Source organism: Rhea pennata, chromosome Z (assembly GCF_028389875.1).
Source record: "Rhea pennata isolate bPtePen1 chromosome Z, bPtePen1.pri, whole genome shotgun sequence".
Lineage (NCBI taxonomy): Eukaryota > Metazoa > Chordata > Aves > Rheiformes > Rheidae > Rhea > Rhea pennata.
Window position 1 is genome coordinate 49,722,052 of NC_084702.1, and position 23,479 is coordinate 49,745,530.

General features: G+C 41.7%; 1 protein-coding gene and 1 long non-coding RNA gene across 3 annotated transcripts; one reads left to right on the forward strand and one right to left on the reverse strand.

Moving 5' to 3' along the window:
* Positions 1 to 117: 117 nt before the first annotated feature.
* Positions 118 to 12,924, forward strand: ARRDC3 (arrestin domain containing 3). 2 transcript variants are annotated; one of them, XM_062599087.1, is made up of 8 exons: positions 118 to 650; positions 4,646 to 4,727; positions 7,225 to 7,372; positions 8,656 to 8,758; positions 9,176 to 9,432; positions 9,808 to 9,970; positions 10,809 to 10,963; positions 12,369 to 12,924. In XM_062599087.1, exons 1-8 carry the CDS (start codon positions 371 to 373, stop codon positions 12,423 to 12,425), a joined length of 1,245 nt encoding a protein of 414 aa, XP_062455071.1. In that variant the 5' UTR covers positions 118 to 370; the 3' UTR covers positions 12,426 to 12,924. The 2 variants fall into 2 exon arrangements, with proteins under 2 accessions (XP_062455071.1, XP_062455072.1); XM_062599088.1 differs by lacking the exon at positions 7,225 to 7,372 and having other exon boundaries at positions 567 to 650; positions 4,614 to 4,727.
* On the reverse strand, positions 10,774 to 12,247 carry LOC134153178 (uncharacterized). Its single transcript, XR_009961122.1, has 3 exons — positions 12,142 to 12,247; positions 11,154 to 11,382; positions 10,774 to 11,054 (listed from the first exon to the last, which is right to left on the reverse strand). It is a non-coding gene; the product is annotated as an uncharacterized LOC134153178 (long non-coding RNA).
* Positions 12,925 to 23,479: the final 10,555 nt, after the last annotated feature.

The following is a 23,479-nucleotide window of genomic DNA, read 5'->3' on the forward strand; positions in this document are numbered from 1 at the left end:
TCGCGCGCGCGGCGGCGCGCGGCGGCGTCGGCGGCGGCGGCGGCGTCGCGCATGCGCGGCGGGGTTGTTTTTCACAAAGCTGTTCTTAAAGTGAGCTGGCAGCGCGCAGGCAGCGTCTTTGTAGGGAGACCGCAGCGCCGGGCAGCCGCGCCGCGCCGCGCCGCGCCTGCCGCCCCGCCGCAGCAGCAGCGAGCGCCGGGGCTTTCCAGGCGGCCCCGATGACGGGCTGGTAGGGCACACGCTGATCCTGCCGGCAAGCGCCTTGCACGGCAGAGGCGTTGATCAGTGTAAAGTGAAGATCGCATTTTATATGAGATCTTGACTTTTTTTTTTTTCTTACAGTATATTTTTGTACACTTTGTTATAAAACATGGTGCTGGGGAAGGTGAAGAGTTTGACAATAAGCTTTGACTGTCTCAATGACAGCAATGTCCCCGTCTATTCTAGCGGGGACACCGTCTCAGGAAGGGTCAATTTAGAAGTTACTGGGGAAATTAGAGTAAAATCTCTTAAAATTCATGCAAGAGGACATGCAAAAGTACGTTGGACTGAATCTAGAAACGCTGGATCCAACACTGCCTATACACAAAATTACACTGAAGAAGTAGAATATTTCAACCATAAGGACATCCTAATTGGGCACGAAAGAGGTAAGATTTTTTTACTTACTAATTCATTATATGCAGACATTTTTCTGGAAAAGGACGCATCTTTGCATCGTTTTGGTTAATCCTCTTTTAAGTGTGTACCTTATAAAATCCACTATTTCTGAAGACGAGCAGAGTACCTTCTTGGGATTTCTGTTCCATTATATGGACATTTACTTAATGTTAGAACTGTACTGAGATGCATCTGCAAAGTGCCTGCAAACAGGACTTTCTTAAACTATCTGCCGTTTAACGGAGCTTTTTCATAGGGATTTGCAATTAATAAATACTGTGTCTTTGAAATGCAGTATTGTTTTGTCATAGTGACATTAGCAAGATTTGTTTTTTTCTGTGGGAAAAGGAAAAAAATCAAACCCAGATAGACAGTAAATGACTTTCCTGGTAACAGCCTATCAGATTGTGAATATAATTAGAACATAAAACTAGACTTCTTGACATATTATAAATACAGTTCTGCTTTTCAGACTGATATGTGGTGATTTTAAAGATGGATCATTTCTGGCAGGTAGAAGATACCCCGTGGCTTATTTTGACATACGCTATCACCACCCCACGTGTAATTTCCCCCTCCTTCCTGTGCTCTAAACTACTAGTAAATTCGTAAATTACCTTGAATTTCTCCTACTAAACCCTTGTGTGGGAGCCTCGAATGTAAAGATCTGTCCGAAGGGCCAGATACAGCCCGCAGTTGTTTAATGGCAGCATCATTTCTAAGTTGGGGAGTTCTGGAACCTGCATTCAATGAAAACCCGGTCTGCCATGCCCCGATGGAAACGAAAAGTGCCCTGCAAATTCCCCCATTCGGGCTGTGGCGAAGGGGGTAGCACCTTGTGAGGAGGAGTGCGGGTCTTCGGTGTGCGAATCTATTGTTCGCATGGTTACATTGTGAAAGTATAGGGGACTCTAAGCTTGTTTTTCTGAAGTTTCCACCCTTTGTTAGAAGCGGTTCAATCCTGTTTGGGACCAGTCCTGGGGAGAGGGAGGGGGTGCTCCTTCTCCTCTCCGCAGATTGGTTACACGCGTCAGGTGGTGGCGATGACTTAATTCCTAGCACAAGAAAATAATGTTAAAACTGGTTATGTAATTTTGGTTGCTTTTTTTTTTTAATATGCAGCATATTTACTGCAGAGATCGGTGCATGAATAGGATATTTTCCTTTCCATTTTTAGGAAGAAATGTAATTTTTAAAGAAGTTGGATTGCAGATTACATTGAGCCTATTGCAAGGCATTTTTTGAAATAAATACTACAGCAGGGCTGAGTTTTTTTAACCTTGTTACTGTGATGCAAGAAAGTATAGGCTACTAAGGAGGTGGCTTGTAGCTGAAATACTCTATGCTACTGCCGAGGAGGTATTTCACCCATGCGAAACTTAATTCACCTCCAGTTTGCAGCCGCCAGAAACGTGCGAACACGCATGAGCCTTTCATGGCAGGGTGCACGCTTACAAGTAGGAGGGCAACCCACTGCTCCCAACTGGCTGCTTGAGCAGCAGCAATGACTTTGCACGGGGTTGGGGCGGGGGGTGTAGATCCAAGTGCTGACAGCGATCGTGCCGGATGGCCTTTTGGCTGGAGACGGAACAAAAGATCGGAGGGAAGGGGCAGACGTGACCTGCTGGGGCACCAGAAGGGGCGCGGGGCTCGCACCGTCCCGGCGCGCGAGCCGTGGGCGGCGCGCCGGGGGCGCCGCTGCGCCCCTGCCCCCGCGGCCGGGCAGCGGCTGCGAGCGCCCGCGGCGCCCGGCCGAGTTTCAATGACTTAGCTCGCCGCCGCTCAGCCTAGCTTGGTGCCGGAGGCCACGCCCCGCGCCCGCCCCGTCATTGGCCTGCTGAGGTTTGTTAGCCTGTTGCTAAGGCGATGCCAGGCGCTGATTGGCGGGGGCTGGGCCGCGGGGGGAGGGCGGCGCAGGGAGCAGGTTGCCTCTCGCCCGCACGCCGCCGCGCGCGGCGGGGGCGGCCGCCGGCCGGAGCCGGCTGCGCTGGTGGCGCGCTGAGCGGTGCCCGTTTACCTCGCGGGGAGCGCGGCGGCGGCGGCGTCTTCCGTTCGGCGGCGGCTGCTGCCTCCCGCGCCCCGGCTAGGGATCCGGCCGCGGCCTCGGTGCCGCCTCTCCGCCTGCCCTCGGGCCGCCGCGGGCGCGCTGAAGGCGGCGCCGGGCCGCCGCTCCGCGGGGTGGGGGGCCCTGCTGGCGGGGAAGGGGCCCTGCGTGGCGGCCACGGCGCCGGCGGCCCCTCCTCGGGAAAGCCCAGCTGCGGGCAGGGGCAGCGGCCGGCGGCGCACGGCGCCCTGCGGCCGGTCACGTCCCGTGCCGTCCCGTCCTTCCCCTCCCCCCGCCGCCGCCCCTCAGTAACGGCCGCGGGGCGCGCGCTGCCGCCTGGCACGTAGCGCGGGGCAGCGGGCGAGCCGGCGGCGCGGCCCCGCGCTGCGGGCGGACCGGAAGGCGCGGGGCGGGCGGCGCCTGCGGCTGCCTCCTGCCCGCCCCCCCCCCCCCCCCCCGGCCGCCAGGCTAGGCTGCGAGCGGAGCTGCTGAGCAACTGCGGCGGGTGTAATGTATACTGTATGTATATGAGCGGCTGGCTGGGGATCTGCTCGCGCCGGTTTAGGCCGGTCCTCTCCTGCTCCAGCCTAGCCCGTGATTGACAGCTCAGCACTTGTTTACCACAGCTTTGCTGCTGCCGCTCAGGCTCAATGGGACTGCTGAGCTGGCAGAAAGAAAGCGGAGGAAGGAAGGAAGGGAAGGAGGGAAGAAAAACTTCTGTGCAAGGGAAAGATTTTCCTTATTTAAAATAAACAGAAACTCGCAAGTGTTTAAGCAGAAATTACATGTACACGCACTGTCGTGCACTTCCAGTGCATCTTTGAGATTGTTACTTTGCAACAGCACACTGAAGCTGCGTTTTACGTAAATAGCGCACTAGTGGGTTTTTTTGTTCAGTTGTGTGTGTGGTTTTTTTTCTTTTCTTTTTAGGTTACTTGCCATAGGTTTATTTCAGTGTTTCTGGTGCACTAAAGAAATTGGAGCATCAGCATTTTTGTAGGACAATAGGAACTACAAAATTTTAAACATGTCTATGTTTCTCCATGATGCTTCAGATTTTAAGCGACTTGTTTTTGCATAGTGCTGCTGTATTTATTATTCCAATCCTTTTGTATGAGATACTTGGTTATTTTCTCGTAAGTAACTTCATATTTTGATGAAGTAAGCATTTTTCCAGTGTTACAGTAATCATAGCAGAATAAGCCACAAATCTGTTGTATTTAAAGCAATACAGAGAATTGTGACTACAACAAAAATCAGCTTTTTTTTTGTTGCCATTAGGAAACCTTAGCTACAAGCAAGATCCAGATAAACTTTTTTACATAGATTTTGGTTTTTTTACAGATTAGGTCTAGACATGAATTGGACAGCTTTCCATTTCACATGCTCATGAATTTGCCTGGTACTTTCTAAGTGATGCGTGGTCACCCCTCTTCCTCCAATGTCTGTCTCATTAATTTCTGGACAGTGTTGCTAGGCAGAAAAATAAAAAGATGAATTACTGAGTTTATCTTATGGAGCAAACTTCATACTAAGTATTAAATTGCTTAATATTATTAAAGGGAAAGCTTTATTCTTATTTAAGTTTGGAACTGAAGATCATGTTGGAGAACATTATTTCCTTTACAGATCTTTAAGGCAGAGCTTGAAATGGCAGCAGTTACCATTATGCCAGGATTCAGCAGCAAATAATAAAATAAGTTAACCTCTCTTTTTATGCAAGATGAATCTGGTTACATTATCTACCTTTTAAAAGTTCTGTCACCTTATATTTAGCATTAATACAAATGGACTGGAGATACTTACTTGTGGGATGCTATATTCTTAAATATTGTAATGAGTGTATGAATCCCCTTTACTCTGAAAAATAAACCTATATAATATATTATACTGTGTAAAATGTTTACAGGTGGAATAGCATATTGGGTTTTTCCCTCCTAGATGATGATAATTCTGAAGAAGGCCTTCACACTATTCATTCAGGAAGGCATGAATATGCATTCAGCTTTGAGCTTCCACAGACGTAAGTACCCACAAGCACTACTCAGGTTGCGTGCTAAGATACATGCGTGCTATCTTGTGTTAAGATACACACGTGCCTAAGATAAATTCTTGTGGGTGGAGGGAAACCTTTTCAATGGTAGTAGGAATTGTGCTTAGACATGAAACAGAGGACATAATCTCATTAAACTGAAGAGGTTGCTTTTATGCTGGTATTGTTGGGTGTTTTTTTTTTTTTTCCTTTTTCCACAAAACACAAGCACTTTGCTGCCCAGTTGGTTACTCTCTTTGACCAAGGTCTGTTGACTCATTGTGCCTTGCAATATTTCACTTCTCCCCGGGAGAATGGAGGAGAATTGAACTGTCATTTGAGTCCTGCAGAGTGGCTAAGATGCCTTCTAACTGACCCAAGATTTTACTGGAGCCACGCAGACCAGCAGAACTAGTGATAAGATCACAACTTAATTGTTTGGGCTCAGTCTGCAACAGATGTGGCAATTTTAACAACACTTGAACACAAGGGGAGATTGTTCTAGTTTAAATAGGATGTGTGCGCTCAGACTGGCCTTTGTGCAAAAGAAGCATTAAGATGTACACATACGTGGATATGCAGACACGGACACATACGTCCAACATAGACATTGTGAAGAGAAGACTTAACTGGAGTTAACAACATGGAAGCTGGCTGAGACATGAAAATTAACTACAAAGGAACAGAGAGTCTGGAAATGGATGGGGGAAGAAGGAGAAAGAGGAGTCTTTTATTGTAAAAGGCAATCTTTAAAGACAGCAAGGTTGAAAATCTTGGCAGAAGGTTGTACTAAAGTAGACTAATACCTAATATCAAAGCTAATAAACTGACTGTTTATTGAAGGTGCTGCCATTAGCAGAACCTGCAGATGATGTTTCTACAGGTCAGTTTCAAAGAATAGTACAGGGTTTTAACAGCATGTGTTCTTGGGACACTTAAAGTGCTACACATGTAGAGATTTTTAGAAGTCAATTTAAAATTGAGATGGAAATCTCAACTATAAGAAGTAATAAGGAAAGATGATACTGCCCTTCCCTTAAGTTGGAAGGGATATTTAAATATGAAAACACAAACAGTATACGTGGAGTATTTAGTTTGAGATGAAATAGATGACCAGTAAAACACTACAAGCATTGGTCAAAATACTAAAGCTCTTTTCAGGTGATTTGAAGGAATACTGGTGAACTAGCTTCTGATAATACTGAGAAAACAAGGCTGGTAGTAAATGCCTGAAAGCCTGATGAACGATAGTTTGATACTGTTGTCTTATTATTTTGTATCACAGTAGTTTGACACTGTCTACTTAACTATTTTATATCCTTAGATTACTTCCAAAGTTCATTTAAAACAAAACAAACTAAAAAGCAATGGTGGAAAAAACAAGGCATGGACTTGCTTTACTGATTTTTTTTTTTCCCTAAAGGATACCAGGGCAGGATGAAACATGGAAGACTGATTAGAAAATCATTTCATTCAGAGTATTTTTACCAAAAATCGGTTCCAGATAAACAAACAGAAATGTCAAACTTGTACACCAGAGAATAATTTTAGTAAAATTCTAGCACAGCCAATATTACCTGTAAAAGATAGGGAAGCTTTGCACGTAACTTACGCTTAATTTATATGTTACGCATTGAAAACACAGTACAACGTAAAAAATAATATATTAAATTCCTACTCCCTAAAGTTATGGAAAGAAAAGTACTGTTGAGATAATTGGAGTATAAAGATTTTATGTCCTTCGTTTTATGATGTTGCAGAAAAAGTTGGTGCTGAAAGGTTTGGAGCCCCTTTCCATGCTTTTGTTTGTTTTTTTTTCCCCCCTCCAGCTCCCAAAAGGGCTTTCTTTGCTTCTCTTTTGAGAGCAAAATAGTCTTTTTTTTGTTTTTGTTTTTAATTAATATTTTAAGATGGTCTCATCAGAGTAGAGGGAAATTAGAAGATACTCAAAATAAACATCTCAATTTAGTGTTCTGAAGAGGGAGAAGCTAACTGCTCTGCTTCAGGCAAAACAAATGACAAAAGTGCTTAGTTACAGCTAAAATAAACCAGACACTAAGATACTAGCCAAGTAAGCAATACACGATTATTTACAAAATACAATATCCCAAACAATAATTGACTGCTACTAATACTAACTTTGAGTTGGTAGTCTTAAATGTCTTAAAAGGGCATGCAGCATTCTAGACTTGAAAGTGGCCTCTTAAGTTTAAAGGAAATATGTACTCTTCTGGCATTTTCCAGCACAATTCTGTCATCAGTTCTTAAAATGTCTACAAAACTAGTGTTGGATGAATTGGAGATGATTTTTTCTCCCAACTTCAATCTTGAATTTTCTGAGATATGGAAACTTTGCAAATAAGTTATGCTTAATTAAATACGATACATTAAAAATACAATTCAAAATAGTACTTCCTAATCTGATCAATTGTATCACTATTAGAGAGATAAAGACTTTTCTCAGTTTTGACCTTTGTGTCCTGCACAGACCACTTGCTACCTCATTCGAAGGCAGACATGGCAGTGTGCGCTATTGGGTGAAAGCCGAATTGCATAGGCCTTGGCTTCTACCAGTAAAATTAAAGAAGGAATTTACAGTCTTTGAACATATAGATATCAACACTCCTTCATTACTGGTAAGAATTGACAGAACTATTCATTCTTTGTTTCTGGCATACAAATGAAGCACAATAACCAAAACAACATCAACATTAATTTTATCTAATATTCATTTGCTAGTTTAACTGCAGCTGATTGTTAAGCATTATTTCAGTTTAGCAACTCTTTTAACTACTGGTATCTTGAAAGCTAAATTATTCTGTACAGAGTTGCCTAAAAATATCAGATGTAAATGTATTTGTCAATTTAAATTGATAATAAATTACAAAATATTATTCAGGAGGAGAATTTCTATGAACTGTTCCTCTTTGATTTTTTTTTTTAAAGTAAGGAATAATCTGTGGAAGGAACAGTGCAACTCAAATATTTCAGTGAGAGACCGCTAACTTAAAAATGCAAAGTAAAAAAAAAAAAAAATGTACTGCAGTGCATAATTGATAATTTCCATATGGATAACTAACTTTCTACTGATGGGGAGAAATGATCACAATTCTGTATAAACTTCCTGAAACTTCCATTTTTATTAAAATGGCTTTAATATCACAACTGCTCTCAATGAGGATTTAATTTTAATCTGGCCTAAAATTCCTTTCTTTTTTTTTTTTCCCCTTCCTCAAATTCTAATCTATGGGGGAAAAAAAATCTAAAAGAAAGTCCATTGAAATAGGTTTCTTGTGTGTATGGGTGAAAAATCAGACTTGCAAAGGGACCTTGGCCTTGCACAAACTCCATTAAAATCAAAGGACTCCCATTTGACTTTAATGGGCTTTGGATCAAGCCCTTAATCCTCATTTCATATAAAATAATAAAATCTGTTTAATATAGATGAGACAGAAACTGAGGAAATGGCAGCAGTCAAGATTACAGTTGTTCAGCTTAGTTACTTTGTTTCTGAAATGTAGTATAATGGAAAGTAGGAAGCTGTTCTAACTTACTGATAATCAAGTGAAAAGCTTGCCAACAGTATGTTAGGACATGTAGACTGTACAGCATTTTATTTTAAGCTGTACAGTATTTATTTTTATTTTATTTTTTCTTAACTGTTTAAATACAGCTATAGTATGGAGGATCCTATGGATGGGAGAAATAAGCCATGTTAATGCAGCAGTGGAATTAGGACAGATATCTTAAATGCATTACACCATTTAAATTGCTTTAGACTTTCCTTATGAATAGAACTAGTTTTGTTTCTAAAATGTAAAAGTACATTACAAAAATGCTTATTTTTATGTTGATTAAAATAGCTGATGACTGTCACTGAACTCTTAATTTAATGGGCGATTTTATTCTTTTCTTGCAGTCACCCCAAGCAGGCACAAAAGAAAAGACTCTCTGTTGTTGGTTTTGTACCTCAGGCCCAATATCCTTAAGTGCCAAAATTGAAAGGAAGGGCTACACCCCAGGTATGTAACAGAATTACAGGAAATGTTTCTCCTTGCCTTTTAAACTACAGTTTGTACTTAATATTTCATTTATATAAAACCTATAAGGCAGTATTTACCTCTTCAGTCCACATTCAGCAATCGCCTCAGAATATTGTAAAGTTAGACAGCACTAGTTCTGTCTCCAGGTTGCTGAAGGACATCTGCTTATGTTAGACCTGTACATTTTTGTTTTAGATCAGCTTATGGTTATCTTGCTCTCATTAGCATCAGTGGATGTTATTCCAGGTGATAGCAGGGATATCACTAGTGATAACAACAATATATATTTTCCACTGATAGCAAGGTCTAGTACATAATAACAGTACATAGACTATGATAGTTTGCTTAAGCTGCCTTGTAAACATAAATAGAACTTGAAATTCTGTTTTGTTTCAGGTGAATCAATTCAGATCTTTGCTGAGATTGAGAACTGCTCTTCCCGTATGGTGGTGCCAAAGGCAGCCATTTACCAAACACAGGCATTCTATGCCAAAGGGAAAATGAAGGAAGTTAAACAGCTTGTTGCTAACCTGCGTGGGGAGTCCCTGTCATCTGGCAAAACAGAAACCTGGAATGGCAAAGTGTTGAAAATTCCACCTGTTTCCCCTTCTATCCTTGACTGTAGTATAATCCGTGTGGAGTATTCACTAATGGTATGTTGGATGGCTTGTTTCATTCTTAAGCATTGAGTAATTTCCATTGTTTCATACTAATTCCTAACAAAAGTGGGTTTTGTATTAGTGTCCTGACAGGAGAGCTGTAAGGGAATTTGGTTCAAATCATGCAAGTTCTTAAAATAATTGTGTGTCAGCCAAACATGTCACAAGTAGACCGCATTTCTGTGCGAGTTCTCACATTAAGAATGTTGAGCTTCTGTTAACTGTGAGAGTTCATATCTCCATAGGGGCACAGGCCCTAAGAGAGACCATTAGAAATAAGTTCCTCATAAAAACTTCGATGGGAAAAAAACTTTGAAAGTATTAGACTAAAGTGCTGACAGAAACTCATTTTTCTTTATTTTTCTTCAGGTGTATGTTGATATTCCAGGAGCCATGGATTTATTCCTTAATTTACCACTGGTCATTGGTACCATTCCTCTACACCCATTTGGTAGCAGAACATCGAGTGTAAGCAGTCAGTGTAGCATGAACATGAATTGGCTTGGTCTGACCCTGCCTGAAAGACCAGAAGGTAACTTAATAATACACATCCAAAGCAATTTGCTATTCTGTTTTTGAACTCTTCAGTTGGTTTTATTCATTGCCTCTTGCTAACAGAACCACACACTGTCCTTTCATAACCACATCCACAGGAAATCCTGTGTGGGTGTTCCCTTGCCACCTGTTTTATGTAGAGGAACAGTTTCCTCCTTCATGGCCTTTCTCTCTGTCTAGGAAAGGCAGGGAAATTGAAGCATCTTGAAACTTAATAGAAATGAGGGCATAGGATGCTGTTGCATCTGTGCAGCATTTCATTACTTTCACCTTCAGTATCCCAATTGCATTCTGGCTTATAAGGCATTACAACCCATAATACTAGCAGTTTCTGAGGTGTCTCACCAGCCTCCGTAGCCATGGCTTTCTGAAAGCACAGTGTAATTCTTTTCTGTGGGATATTTCCCTTCTGGCTAAAGGAAGAACTATAGCTCTTTCCCTCTCTCTTCATTTATCTAATGAACATACTATTTTATAAGTACGAATGCTAGACTCATTTTTCTGGAATCCAGGACTACTGTGTTCCGTTATTTCTGCCTTTACAGAAAATACAGCATCCTTGGTATCCTTAATTTAAGGGGATAATGAAGCCATTATCCCCTTCAATTAAGGATACAAAGGATCCTTAATTTCTGTTCTTTTTTTTCAAGCTTAATCTTGGAATAAAATTAAATTGCCTAGCTCACTTTTGTGTTCAACAATCTAAAGCCACTGAACTCCCTCTTAAAATGACAAAAGTCTAATATTTATCATGTTATATATTTTGACATGCATAAGAACTTGTTGTTCGAACTGCGTGTACCTTTTCCCTTCAGCACCTCCTAGCTATGCAGAAGTGGTCACAGAGGAACAGAGACAGTCCAGCCTTGCACCCATAGCTGCTTGTGATGATTTTGAGAGAGCGCTTCAAGGACCATTATTTGCATACATCCAGGAGTTTCGTTTTCTGCCTCCACCTCTCTACTCAGAAGTAGGTATATCAGATGGGAGTATGACGATTAATTTATTGCTTGTTTGAATTCTCTCCTGTGGAATACATTTAGGAAGGTATTTTTTGTTTCCTAAAATTAGGAGAAATCACCGAAGTGAGGAACAGGAAACAAGCTGCACTTGTCCCCCCCCACCACCCTTCCCCCCAAAAAAAACCCAAACCCACATACCTTTAGTAAGATGCAGATGAATCGCCAAGAGTTCTCCATGTCTGTTCTATAGCATGGGTTACCCTCACTTTCTTAAATGACCTTTGCCTTTTATTTGAAAGGTGCTGTCAGGTGCCTTTGCAGGCTTGGAAGTTAGTTTTTCTTGGCAGTGCTCCTTAGAAACTTCCAGAAGGTATTAGACTACAAAGTGTTGTGGGGGTTTTTGTTCATTATTCTCTTCCTCTTCTCTCTATCAAGTATAAACATACTACTTTGTAAGACATAAACATATTTTTCAGGAAGCAGCAGTGATACAGAACAAAAGAAGACTACTGTCCCCTTTGGCTCAATTTTGCCTAAATTCTCCCGCTTTAAGCAAACAGCATTATATAATGTGATCTTTCCTCTCCCTCCCCTTCCCCCCCCCCCAAAACACTAACACTACAAAGTGGGCAGAGAAAGGAATTTCATGTGTTAGAGACTTCCCTGAGTGCTCTGCTGTAGCTTAACTCCGGAGTACAGCTCTTCAATCCTTTTCATTTTAGATACTCTTAAGATTTAGAAGTATTCTTTAACAAAAAAAAAAAAAAAAAAAAAAAAAAAGTTGTCTAAGTTTTTTTTTGTTTTTTTTTAACGAAAAAAAAGGTTAGGTAAAGTTAACTGATACAACGTTGCCTAAAAGACAGGCTGCACACTTACTTAAAACTAGTTCTGCTGTCCAGTCTGAGACCTGAGTAAACTCTAGAAACACATGAGTTTTTGAAACTTCTCCTAGGGATATTAAGGATTAACTACGTTAAAAGTAGAATTACTTTTTACTGAATTTCCTGGATTTTCAAGGAAAACTTTTCAAATTTTCAAAAATTTTTTTTAGGTGACGTTTTCAGTAATGCATGTATTACCTTTCTGGCATACATGAGATAATTCAAAAAACTTCTGTGGTAATAAATCAGACTTTTTAAAGTTTGGGGTATTAGTTCTTTGTGCTTATCGTTAAGTTGGTACAAACCTGTATTTTAAAATACTCCATTTAATACGTTTTTAACATGAATGCTTCTATCAGTTTTATCCAAGCTTTGTTTCAACGACTGAAGGTCTTACCCTTTTGTTTCAACAGCCTGTGGATTGAGAATACCATTAATCATTATAATTTGCTTAAACATACGAATTTGATTCATCTCTAGCAGTAATTTTAAGATTTCTTTTCTTTTCTTCCCTCCCCCCGCCTTTGGTTAGATTGATCCAAACCCAGATCAGCCCACAGAAGACAGACCATCTTGTCCCTCTCGTTGAAGGAATCCATAATAAGCTGACTTGACTTGGGTTTTGAATCATACCTGCCGTGTTGAAGATCAAGGCATCACAGTGGAGAAACTCTCAAAGGAAGTGGTATTGCTCTTGCCTGTATGGTGAACAAATGAAAACAACCTGTGATCACGCTTAGAAGCCTACAGCAACATCATAGGACTGCTCCACATGCTTGAAGACCTGAGCTTTTTTTTCCCCTTAAATACTGGCACATACTAGGAGCAGCCTTTCTAGCCTACAGTCGTGTGTCAAAACACTCACCACGTTGTAAGAGAGGGATGGTTTCCTATTATGATTTGAAAATTTGCACATGCTCATTGCTTACATTGTGCGATTCAGTGTCACTACAGCTTTTTCTCACTTATGCCTGACTGTTGTTACCCCTCTTACTTGTTCGTGGTCTGCACAACAAGGAGCAAAAGAAAAGCTTTGACAAAAAAAAAAAAAAAAAAAAAAAAAAAAAAAAAAAAAAAACAGCAACAAAGACTTCAACAAATGCACTGACTTTTTTTTTTTTTTTTTTTTTTTTTAATTTAATGTAGCCTGGACTTTACCTGCATATGCACATGCTCAGAATTGTCCTAATAGGCTGATCCTGTATCACCTCTTCAGCTTGGATCCTGTTGTGGATTTATTTACAAACATCAAATGCCTTCAAGCCAATCCTTCTTGCTGTGTGTTTTGCAGCCTACTGTAGTAGATAAGCAACAGATGCGAGGGGGTGGGGGTTGGGGGGCTATTACAGAAGGAAACTATAAGAGACTCTGTCAGGATTGTATACCTTCTTGATTTCTTTTAAAAATTTGTTGCCTTTCTACTATTACCGCAAAGCAGCATTTTGTTACAGACTGCCTAAAAAATCACTTAATCTCAGGTGAACTCATCACTTGCCAAACTGTTGGAATGCTATTTGTTTTGTTAGTTGCACTGTTGAGTTACCTTTTTTTTGTTCTGTTTTGTGTTTGTATTCTGTTTTTTCTTCTTCACTTCAGAGGGGGATTTGGAATAGGGACATACACAAAAGTTACAAAACCTACATGCATTCCCTTCTTAACTGCCTATATTATGAAAAAGAGAGAGTCAAGTTGTGAAGCTTTAAAAAAAAAAAGAAAAAAAGGCACAAATGAAAGCAGCACCAGCAGACACTGGCTGAGACTCAAAGAATTTAAAAAGGACATAATCATATACTGCCCAGGGTTCATGGGTGGAGAGATTTCTCAACTAGTAGGGAGGGGAAGGGAAAGTAAATTTTATTTTTTTACATAGTTACTTAATCACCAAAAACTCTATACCTTTATATAAGGAGTCTCTAGTAGAAAGTATATTTCAGACTACAAGAGCTTGGCCTATGGTAAAAGATAGCTCAGTTTGTGCACTTTGTATTATCTTCAGGGTTTATGATACTGTAAAAATACTAGAAGTATAATGAAACTGGGTGAGATGTCAGTGTTACCAGCTGTACTTAAATACTAGTTAACTGAGAATTTCTTAAGTGATTACATCTCCTGTGGTACACTCAGGAGCTTTAAAACAAAACCCTCAACAACTTCAAACATTCATTGAGAACACAAGAAATGAAACAGAACAAGTACTCGCTCCCTGAGTGTACCCCAAAGACAGAGGTGAAGAAAGAGAAATGGTGTGATGGAGCCATTAGATCCAGTAATACAAATAACCAGCACTTAACATGCTAGAGCCTTGGGAAAGTCAGCTTTCCTTTTCAGAAATAACAGAGACAGTTCACAAAGGGACATGCTTCTGGTGTTGACTGCTTAAACAAACGGAGATCTAATCCATCATGTATCTTCTCGTGCAATAAAACAGAAGGGAGGAGGAGAGACAAAGCTGGGGTTTCTGCATGGTGCTTTTAGAAAAATTGCCTTGTTTTTAAGGCTTCATAAAGTGACAAAAATAGGCTTTTCCATAAGTGGCCTTTATGAGAACATGAAAAATACTTCATGTTTCAAAAATCATGACAGGGTGAAAAAGTATACATATGAGTCGCGTTTTAAGTGATTCAGTTAGAAGGTTTTGGCTTTGATAAGAATACTGGATAACAAGGAAATTGGGTGATGTCTTACATTATTAGGCCATTTTGTGAATGTCCCTTTCCTGTACCCTCTCCAACTAGACAAAAAAACTTACTTAAAAGCTGATGGGATCGTTGGCATAAAAGGGCATTTGGTGGTTTTACTTTATTTTCATGTTTTGTTTTGTTTTAACAGACTAGGGAACAATTGTTGATACACATAGCATTAAAGTGCTTATCACAGCATAATGGAAAATTGCATATGAAGCAGGATTGACCAATATTGTAGTAATTGGCATTGCATCACAGTATTTGTGCTCAGAGTGAAAAATTCTGAAACTTTATCAAATAAAGACTTTTCATTTAAACTATTTTGTTAGTTGTTTAGAGGCATTACTATTCTTCCACAAATATTGGTCAATTCTCAGCATTATAAAACATCAGGTTCACAGTTGTAGCCCAGTATTTGATACAGAATCCTGATCTGAATTAGGGAAAAAGAATAAGTAAAATCCAAACGTTAGAGAAACAAAGTGCAATATTAAATGTTTGCTTTATAGATTATATTCTATGGCTGTTTGTACTCTTTTCTTTTTTTTTTTTTTGTTTTTAGTTTTGGTGCTGAATATGTCCTTGTAGACTCTGTTTCAAGAAAACAATATGTGGAAAAAAAAATAATTTTTCCTATTGCTCTTCCTTGTGGAAAATAAACTTTTTTTAAAAAAAAAAAGTTTTTAAATTCTTTCCATGTAAGGCATGAAGTTTGTGTAATGCAATGCAAAGCTTTTATTTACTACATGTCTATGCATTAAATAATGGTTGTAAGGAAATACGGGAATACATACACTATATCCACAAATACTACAGGAATACCTACGCTAAGTATGTATCAAACTCTATTGGCAGAACTAGTGCTGGAACTTCATCGCTAACGAAGCTCATCAGCTCAGTTTCATCATCCTCGGTTCCATTTTCTTACTTGCATCAACGACCTCTCAGGGCTAGGTCCCAGAAAAGAAGCCACAGTACAATTTCCTACATTGGGAAATGGCAGTAATTTACAGGGATACTTTCCCAGGACACTATGTTTATATTACCATCGTAACTGTAGCGACTTGTTCATGTTGTCCAGTACTTCCCACTACAAATAGCTGCGGCTTTAGGAGGGGTGGGGGCTCACATTAGTAGGGGTAGGAGGAAACTGGGGAGAGGGTATTCACCTAAAAGCCAGATCCTTCTGGCCGGCAGGTGGGATACGAAGGTTGGTCTGGCGACAGGAGGTCAGCAAGGTGCCCTTTGCTGTTCCGTGGACGCCCGGCTGTCCCAGGGGCTGGGAACGGCCGCGCGCCCCTCGCTCGGCAGAGCTCTGCGAGGTGTCCGTAAAGCTCCTCGGCGAAGCCCTGCCGCGGCATCCTGCTTCCGCATACCACGCACAGCTGAACCTCTGACAAAATGGATTATCATCCTCCTTCGGTATCAAAATGTCGTTTGACCTAAGGGAAGGTTCACCAGGCTAGAAGCCAGGACTCGGGAGTCCAACATAGGCTGTTCCTGTGCATTTGTGCTAAAGGTATTGAAGATAACTACATTTTCATAATACTGTACCCTGTGTTTTACGGTGTATGCTGCTAATGCGGACAACCCAAAACATTTGGCCGATCTCCTTGTATAACAGGAACAGTAGGACTTCCTGAACGTGTGAATTCCTGTGTGAAATGGAGCATTTCAATTTAATTCTGAATTTGTAAGTGCCTTTTACAGAGAATGCAGCAAGATGGTTTAAATTTCTTTTATGTGTTAGTTAATCATTTGTATCTGAGTTCTAGTTCAAAGTGATAGGAAATACAAAAAATAAGGTTCTCTATCATGCACATATACTTAGAACCTCTTTGTAACTGAATAACAACAATTAATTACTTTTTTCCAGTACCAGCACAAATCTTTTTAGTACCTCAGTTCCTGATGCTATGTGGCTATGTTTGTTAGAATTTAAATTATCTGCAATATCATTTCAAGGACACACACTTCTAGTGTTTTTGTGCAACATTTTCTGGAAATCTCATTTTTAGACCAGAACTACTACTAAGAATTCCTTTAAACTTATGTTTATATTGTCACCATTACTATAACATTGGAAATTATCAAAGTTTTGCTCTTTGAGATCTGAATATTCTCTTTGAAAATGCACATGTAAAATAATTATGTGGCTCCTCCACATCAGCTAGTCATAAAAAAAAACAGTACAGAAAAATGACATTTCACTGCTTCGGTCCTTATGCTTCTGAGAGACACCAGGCAATGCTGCAAAATCATTCAACAGTTTTTTTTGACAATTATCTAGCCAAAACACAGAAGAGCTTTCCAATCCCTTTTCAGATTCAAGCCTGTCACTTCTTACCAAAAAAAAAAAAAAAAAAATACAACCGATAACTCAGCACGAACTAGAGCTACCGTTGTTTTTCACGGCCCAGCGACAGTCGGAGAAGTCGCAGAACGGACTTCGGAAGCAGCCTCGCTGGCTGGGCGCCCGTCCAACGGGGAACTTTCTGGAGGGAAACCTGGGCGCCAACGCGGAGGCTGCCGGCGCGAATGCGAGCCGCCGGCTCCGCGCGCGGCCCGGGGCCCGGCCTAGTTTTTCAGTAGGTCACTGCTCCAGGAGGACAGCTGCTCCCAGGAACACGGACTTGGCCCGAGGGTCCGGCCCGACGCGAAGCGTCCTGTTACACGCGCTGCGCGCAGAGTGGATTTAAGCAGAAACCTCGTGAGGAATTCACAGAAATTTGAGCGGTACCAAGCACGCGCACCTGCCTGACAACTAACGGCCATCTCCATCTGTATGTTTTTTCCTAGGGAAGGCAACTCACAAAGGCACGGCCTTCGGCACGTCTCGCCTCCCTTCCAGATGATGTCCTTGAAATAAGAAAAAAAAAGGTGATCTGTTTGTTCTCTAAGCAATCATTCACTCTCTCCTGGAACTCTCCCTGCCAGCTGCAGCCTGCTATTTTTGGAGCTGGATCTCCGGATCTCCTGACCCGGCGCACGGAGCGGTAGCTCCCGAGCACAGGCCAGACGCCACCGCGAAGGCCGAGTTGGGCTCGTTCCCCCCCATCCAGTTCACAGCAGGAAAGGTTCGGCGTTCAGGGCACGGCCTCGAGCGTGTTTCGAGCACCTCGCCATACCGTTACACAGGACGCGCGCCTCGCTCGGTGACGACCTAGAGGCAGCGACGGCGGGAGGTCAGAACCGAGGGCCACGGCGGTGGCGCCGGCCGCCCGCGAACGCCGCCCGCGCGGGCTCCCACCGCGGACGGCGCCGGGGAGCGCCGCAACGGGCAGGCCGCAACGTAGTGAGCGTCACTTCTATCGAATGTTTATAGTGTGAGTTCAGGAGCGTAGGTCCTTCAGTCTTTCTCGAAGAAGATACGATACTTTTGTTCTCAACAGCATGTAAAGGAGGAAATGGGGGGGGGGGGGGGGAGGAGGGGGAATCCTCGCAAAATTGAATATAAGCTTTTGCTATTTTTTTATCTGAAAATTCACGCAGTCATCTACATCTACACGATGCCTTACTGTCATCAGACTGCCGAATATCTGAACTAAACTTCCCACTACAGATGGTCTAGATACTAACATTCGAGGCAAATTTGCCATGCTTGCCCATCGGCTAACAAACAGAATTTAATAAATCTTTCCATGGGTCAGTCAGCCTTGTGAAAGATGTAGAATATTCACTGGGTAATGGTTTCTAATTAATAAATGAATGATCGTTTACGCCCCTGTTGTAGAGGCCGATTTTAAATGAGTTGAAGACTGCAGGGTTAACCAGTGCATTTTTGCTGGCTAGCATTGCCAAGTTCAGAGAACCGTAACACATTGAAGTCCAGCTCTGATTACCAGATTTATTTCCGTATGAAGTATGCAACATAAACAAAGAGAAATTTGCTTCGCTATTTCAGAGCTAATTAATTAGCTCCCATAGCTTAAAATAAAATGTTTTCTTTCAAACCTTTTAAGAGCATCAGACAGGAGCAACAGTTTAATTCCTGACCCTTATATTTTAGGGCATCGGACATAACATATTGGGACAAATTTGCACACCTATAAAACAATGAAGTGATTCATCAGTTGTACCACAAGGCTATGTGCACAAAGAAAGCAATTAGAAAAAAACTAGTATCTAGCAAAAGCAGAAATAAAACAATTTTAATTAAACTTTCAAACCACATCATTGTTTACTTTTCTGCTTTCAAACTTTCCCTCTTATTTTCTCCATGTAATTCACAGTAATTCAAAGGAGGTAACAATCATATCTTAATTCCCTCACTGCCATCCCCCCCTTTACATACATACACACACACACACACACACACACACACATATATATATATGTATGTATAATTCAAACTTTTCAAGGCTCCAGAACATCTCACACACACACACACACACACACACACACACACACACACACTCCTCTGTCCTCTCAACCTAAAACGCCTTCCAGGAATGCACTTGTAAAGCCACTATCCATTTGCTCCCCCAAACCGTCTTTTTATTGAAAAATGCCGGAAGTAATGATTAGCTGGAAGACTTGAGGGAATTCCTGATATCAAATTTGATTTTTATTCATGGCATGAGCTAGAGCAACTAGGCAGTTGCAGCATGGCAGCTATTTTATGGTATTTCCACACCTTTAATCCAAAGTATCTCACAATAAATGCAAATTAATTTACACTGAAGGTAATTTTATTGTGGATTAAAAGCATACATATGACCGATTAGAGTACCTGACTGCGCAGTAAACTCATATTTGCTTTACATGTGAGATACCATATCCCACCAGTGTCTTACCCTCCGGTTACCCCAGCTGACACTGGTTACCCCTTCCCCCCAAAAGAACAAATAAAAGTTTTAAATGGCTTATAAACATCCTTTTTTATGCTGCTGACACATGGAAACACTGCTCTATGAATGTTAGATTACCCTATACTCAGGCTGATCCTTTTTGTTTACAAGATCCAATTAGAAAGTGATTTTAAAATACATTAATTCCTTTGGCATATATTTGGTACTTTTCCATGATTGTGTGCCCTAATGCTAACTAGACTTCTGGCACAACCAGAAGACACAAGAAAAAACATGCTTGAGAAGATGCTAGTGCACACAGCTGAAACGGAGTACGCAAGTGGCATGTTGCTTCCATTTCCTTGCTGCTACAAAAGGCAAACTCTGCCGTGCTAAACCTTACTCTCTTGGCAACTGGTTCATAAACACAATATATTCCAACAAATCATTTCTGTCTCCTTGGCTCACAGATCTGAAGAGAAAGACGATAAACTGCTATTATTGCATGCAAAGAATAGCACAGCGAGAGGAAGGAACCAAAATTTTGCAGCGGCTACTGGTCCCTCTGCCCAAAGCCTCTAGCAATCACAGAGCGGGAGAAGCAAGACGCCTCATCGCTGATGAGCCCGTGGATATCTTTAGCTCTACAATGCAATCAGCAATTTATAAGTGCACGGTAAGAGCAAAGTCCCTCGCAGACTGCATGAATATCTTCCTGGAGTGTCTTATGTAGCACATCACCGGCCAAGCTGCATCACCTCCGTCACCTGCACAAGTCTGCAAGGAGAGCACGCGCCCACGTGCACCTCCCAGGCACACGCACTGAGTGGACACTGGATTAGGAACAGCTTTGATTTATGTAATGCAGAAGTCTGTTTACTAGTTACACAAAACAGTTCTTGCAAGTTCAAACAAGGACATTTTGGACTTGAACATGCTGTTGTATTTTCTAACCTTATAAGAAGATGTTCTGTTTCTGCGGCTCATAGATCTTCCTAAACATGGTGACAGTTCTAATAAGGGGTTTCAGAACACTGTTATGGGATTACTCTAGGACGCTCAGAATCTCACCCAGGAACTCCAGCAAATCGTTTTTCCAGCTCCAGCATAATGTAAATCATTGACACAAGGACCAAACACTTTGGTGACCCTCATCAAGTTTAAAGTTCTTAAATTTTACCCCGACCCCCCTACGACTCTTATGGCTAGTACTGTTGCAAAAAGACAAGAAGTAAAAGCAAAACTAAGAGCAATGTAATCTGACAAAAAATAAACACTACAGTATTAAACCTGGCAAATACTGACATGCCATCAAAGTAACTGGTACTATCTAGTGAAAACCTTCATCGCTTTGGTATCTCATTTGTTTCAAGGCAAAAGATAGCATCTGCCTGCTTGCAGTTTAGTCCACCGTTACTCAGCAATGCTGAGCAAGGACAAGCCAGTGGCCAGCTTTTGGAAATCGGGCCGCGCCAGGGACGACCTTCATGACGTGCCAACCGTCGGTTCGTGCAGAAGTCGCCGCGTCGCGCGGCGGCACCGGGGACGCCCCCGTCAACCTGATGCCGGGCACCCGCAGGAAGGACTGCGAAAGCGCCGCCTGCTCAGCCGCCGCGCCGGCCGGCTCCCAGGAGCAGCTGCGGAGAAAACGGGTCATTTGCCAATCACATGATTCCTGTAAAAGGCGCTGCTGACGCCAGGGTCCTCGCTCGGGGCGGCCGGGGGAAGGGGCTGCGTTCCCCGCGAGGGTCTGACCCGTCTCTGCCTTCGTGTTCTTGGCTTCTCCTCTGCAGCTCGCAGCTGACCCTGGTTATTTCTAGGAGTCGTTCACTCCAAAAGGGAAAAGCAAGGGTGGGGGAAGAAGATGGTTGCAATTATTTAAATAAATAGCATGTAAGCAACTGGTCTTAATAAAGAAATAGACAAAATAGGCACCTCGCTAAGCCTTTTCCCATTTTGTATGCTTATATGGATTGTAAGCAGCCCAGTGCGGCACACTTCCCTTCACAAGCGCACGTTTTGCTTCTACAGTGCTGTATGCTATGTTACAGATGCACATAGCTCACTGACTTTATTTACTGACTTAAAGAGCTGAAAGTTTCTTCCATTCTGTTGATTTATTTGTCATTCACTGACTTCATTTACTTTTAACTCTTTAACTCAGTTTCTTCCAGCTTTGATTCATGACTGCTATATTACTAAATCCTTCATGAAAGGACAATTTCAGCCTCCCACATCGTCTTTATTTCTGTGGAAGAAAACTGAAAGAGGAGCGCTTTACTCAAACCACAGAGAATCAACACAGGTAGCATGACCAGAAAAAGGCAATTCTGGGGGAATAACTGAATGCTAATCTACTAAGAACACAAAATGTTCCCCAGCACCAACACATAAACAGTCACTGGCGATATGCCTAGATATTTTGGATGTTGTACATCTGTCAAATAAATCAAAGATCCAGATGCAAAATCTGGCAATGACGACATTCTGCTGGTGCCTTTCAGTCCACCAGCAAATGAGCAGGAACAGTGGAAGCATAAATATCATATTTTTTAATCAGAGATGTTATTTCGGGCAGCTATATCACTTAAAGAAAAACTAATTTTTACATCTTTCAGTTCATCAAACTGGTGACAGATTTTTTTGGTTTTTGTTTTTTAAGACGGTTGTGAGAGAAGACTCCCCTCTCAAATCACAGAGAGCAACTGAGCATTGACATGGGCTCATCTTTCACAACGACCATCAAAGAGGGAATGGGATGCGTATGAACGGGTTAAGACATGTATGAATGAAGATAATCAAGTTTTAACCATTATCTCCAAACTAAAAGGAATGCAACTTTCTACAGGATTAAACACATTATAGATAAAGAAATAGCCCAGGTTGTGTTATAATCCCTCATCAGATAATGCAATACAGGCGACTCACTGAAGCCAAACTTACTAGGTGCATTTCGTGTTTCATTTCATGATCGTTTTGGCCTAAACCTCACAAGTCTGCCAACTTCACTGATCCAAAACAGTGCATCCAATGCACCCACAACCACTCCGCACTTATCTCAGCCTAATATAACGCAGGCCGAGTGCACACAGATTACATAATTGGTCAGTGCACATCAATTTTTTTCTGCACATTCTCTGCCAGCTTCACAGGAACTTCTATAATTCATTAGCAACATATTAGGTAACATTAAGGGTTTTGATTAAGGGTTTTGAGGGTTTCTTTTTCTTTCTTTCTTTCTTTTTTTTTTTTTTTTTTTTTTTGTAGCAACATGAGCTAAACACATGTATTAAAAAGCATACTTCATTGGGGATTTTTCTTTAAGCCACAGTCTGTTTCAGTACTTGATCTGCTTGTCAGCCAGCCTGTGCTGGATTTTCTGATACCCACATCATACCCTAATATACACTGCTCTAATTTCCATTTCATTCTAAGGAAAATGGTGCTCTTGTCAACACGTTATTTGTCCTGTCACTCTGGAAGAGCAGCACTGGTGCCTGCCTCTCCTGGCAAAGCACACTGGTAAAGAAAAGTATGTTGTGAAGGCAGCTAAGGCACGGGCAGTAGTACAGATGGTCTGTCTGGAGGCTTCAGGAAACACTCACACAACGTTGAGGCTCACCACATTAAAGACCCTTTATCTGGACTTACATTTATTAATGTTCCTCTGATGCTGGTGCGCACAGAAACATACTCTGTGTGCCCAGTAAGAGGTTGTCCACAGGATGTGCACATGCAGGGGGTGTCAAAGGAGGAAAAACAAGCGCACCACGTGAGTCATGTTCATGCTGTTGTGCAATAAAGCTGAGTCTCTCAAAGTGCTGCAATTATCTGCTAAGTTATTTAACAAGTAGCACTAAATTGAATTATGCCAACCAAAGCTTAGAATGACACTGTTATGCTTATCATAAAATAGCTTGCTGCCTTTCTCTTAAGAGCCATAAACACAGTGCTTTTATCAGTGAATGTGAGATACAGATTTCAAAGCAAAAGGTGACTCTGCTAATACCAGTCTCAGTGGGGACAAAGCTGAGCAGCACAATTCTAGGCAGAGACCATCAGGACCAAATGAATAGCCCAGGGAAAAGGTGGAGGGACAGCTGTACTCAAACACCTAGGTGATGTCAGCTAGATGCTGTGAAACAGAGCCATTTGCTATGAAAGAAGCA

Excerpts from the sequence above, each read along its gene's own strand:
- ARRDC3 (XM_062599087.1), top strand. The coding sequence starts at position 371 with ATGGTGCTGGGGAAGGTGAAGAGTTTGACAATAAGCTTTGACTGTCTC. Across the intron at positions 651-4,645 it reads CCTAATTGGGCACGAAAGAG|ATGATGATAATTCTGAAGAA; the intron begins GTAAGATTTTTT and ends TTTCCCTCCTAG. Across the intron at positions 10,964-12,368 it reads CTCCACCTCTCTACTCAGAA|ATTGATCCAAACCCAGATCA; the intron begins GTAGGTATATCA and ends GCCTTTGGTTAG.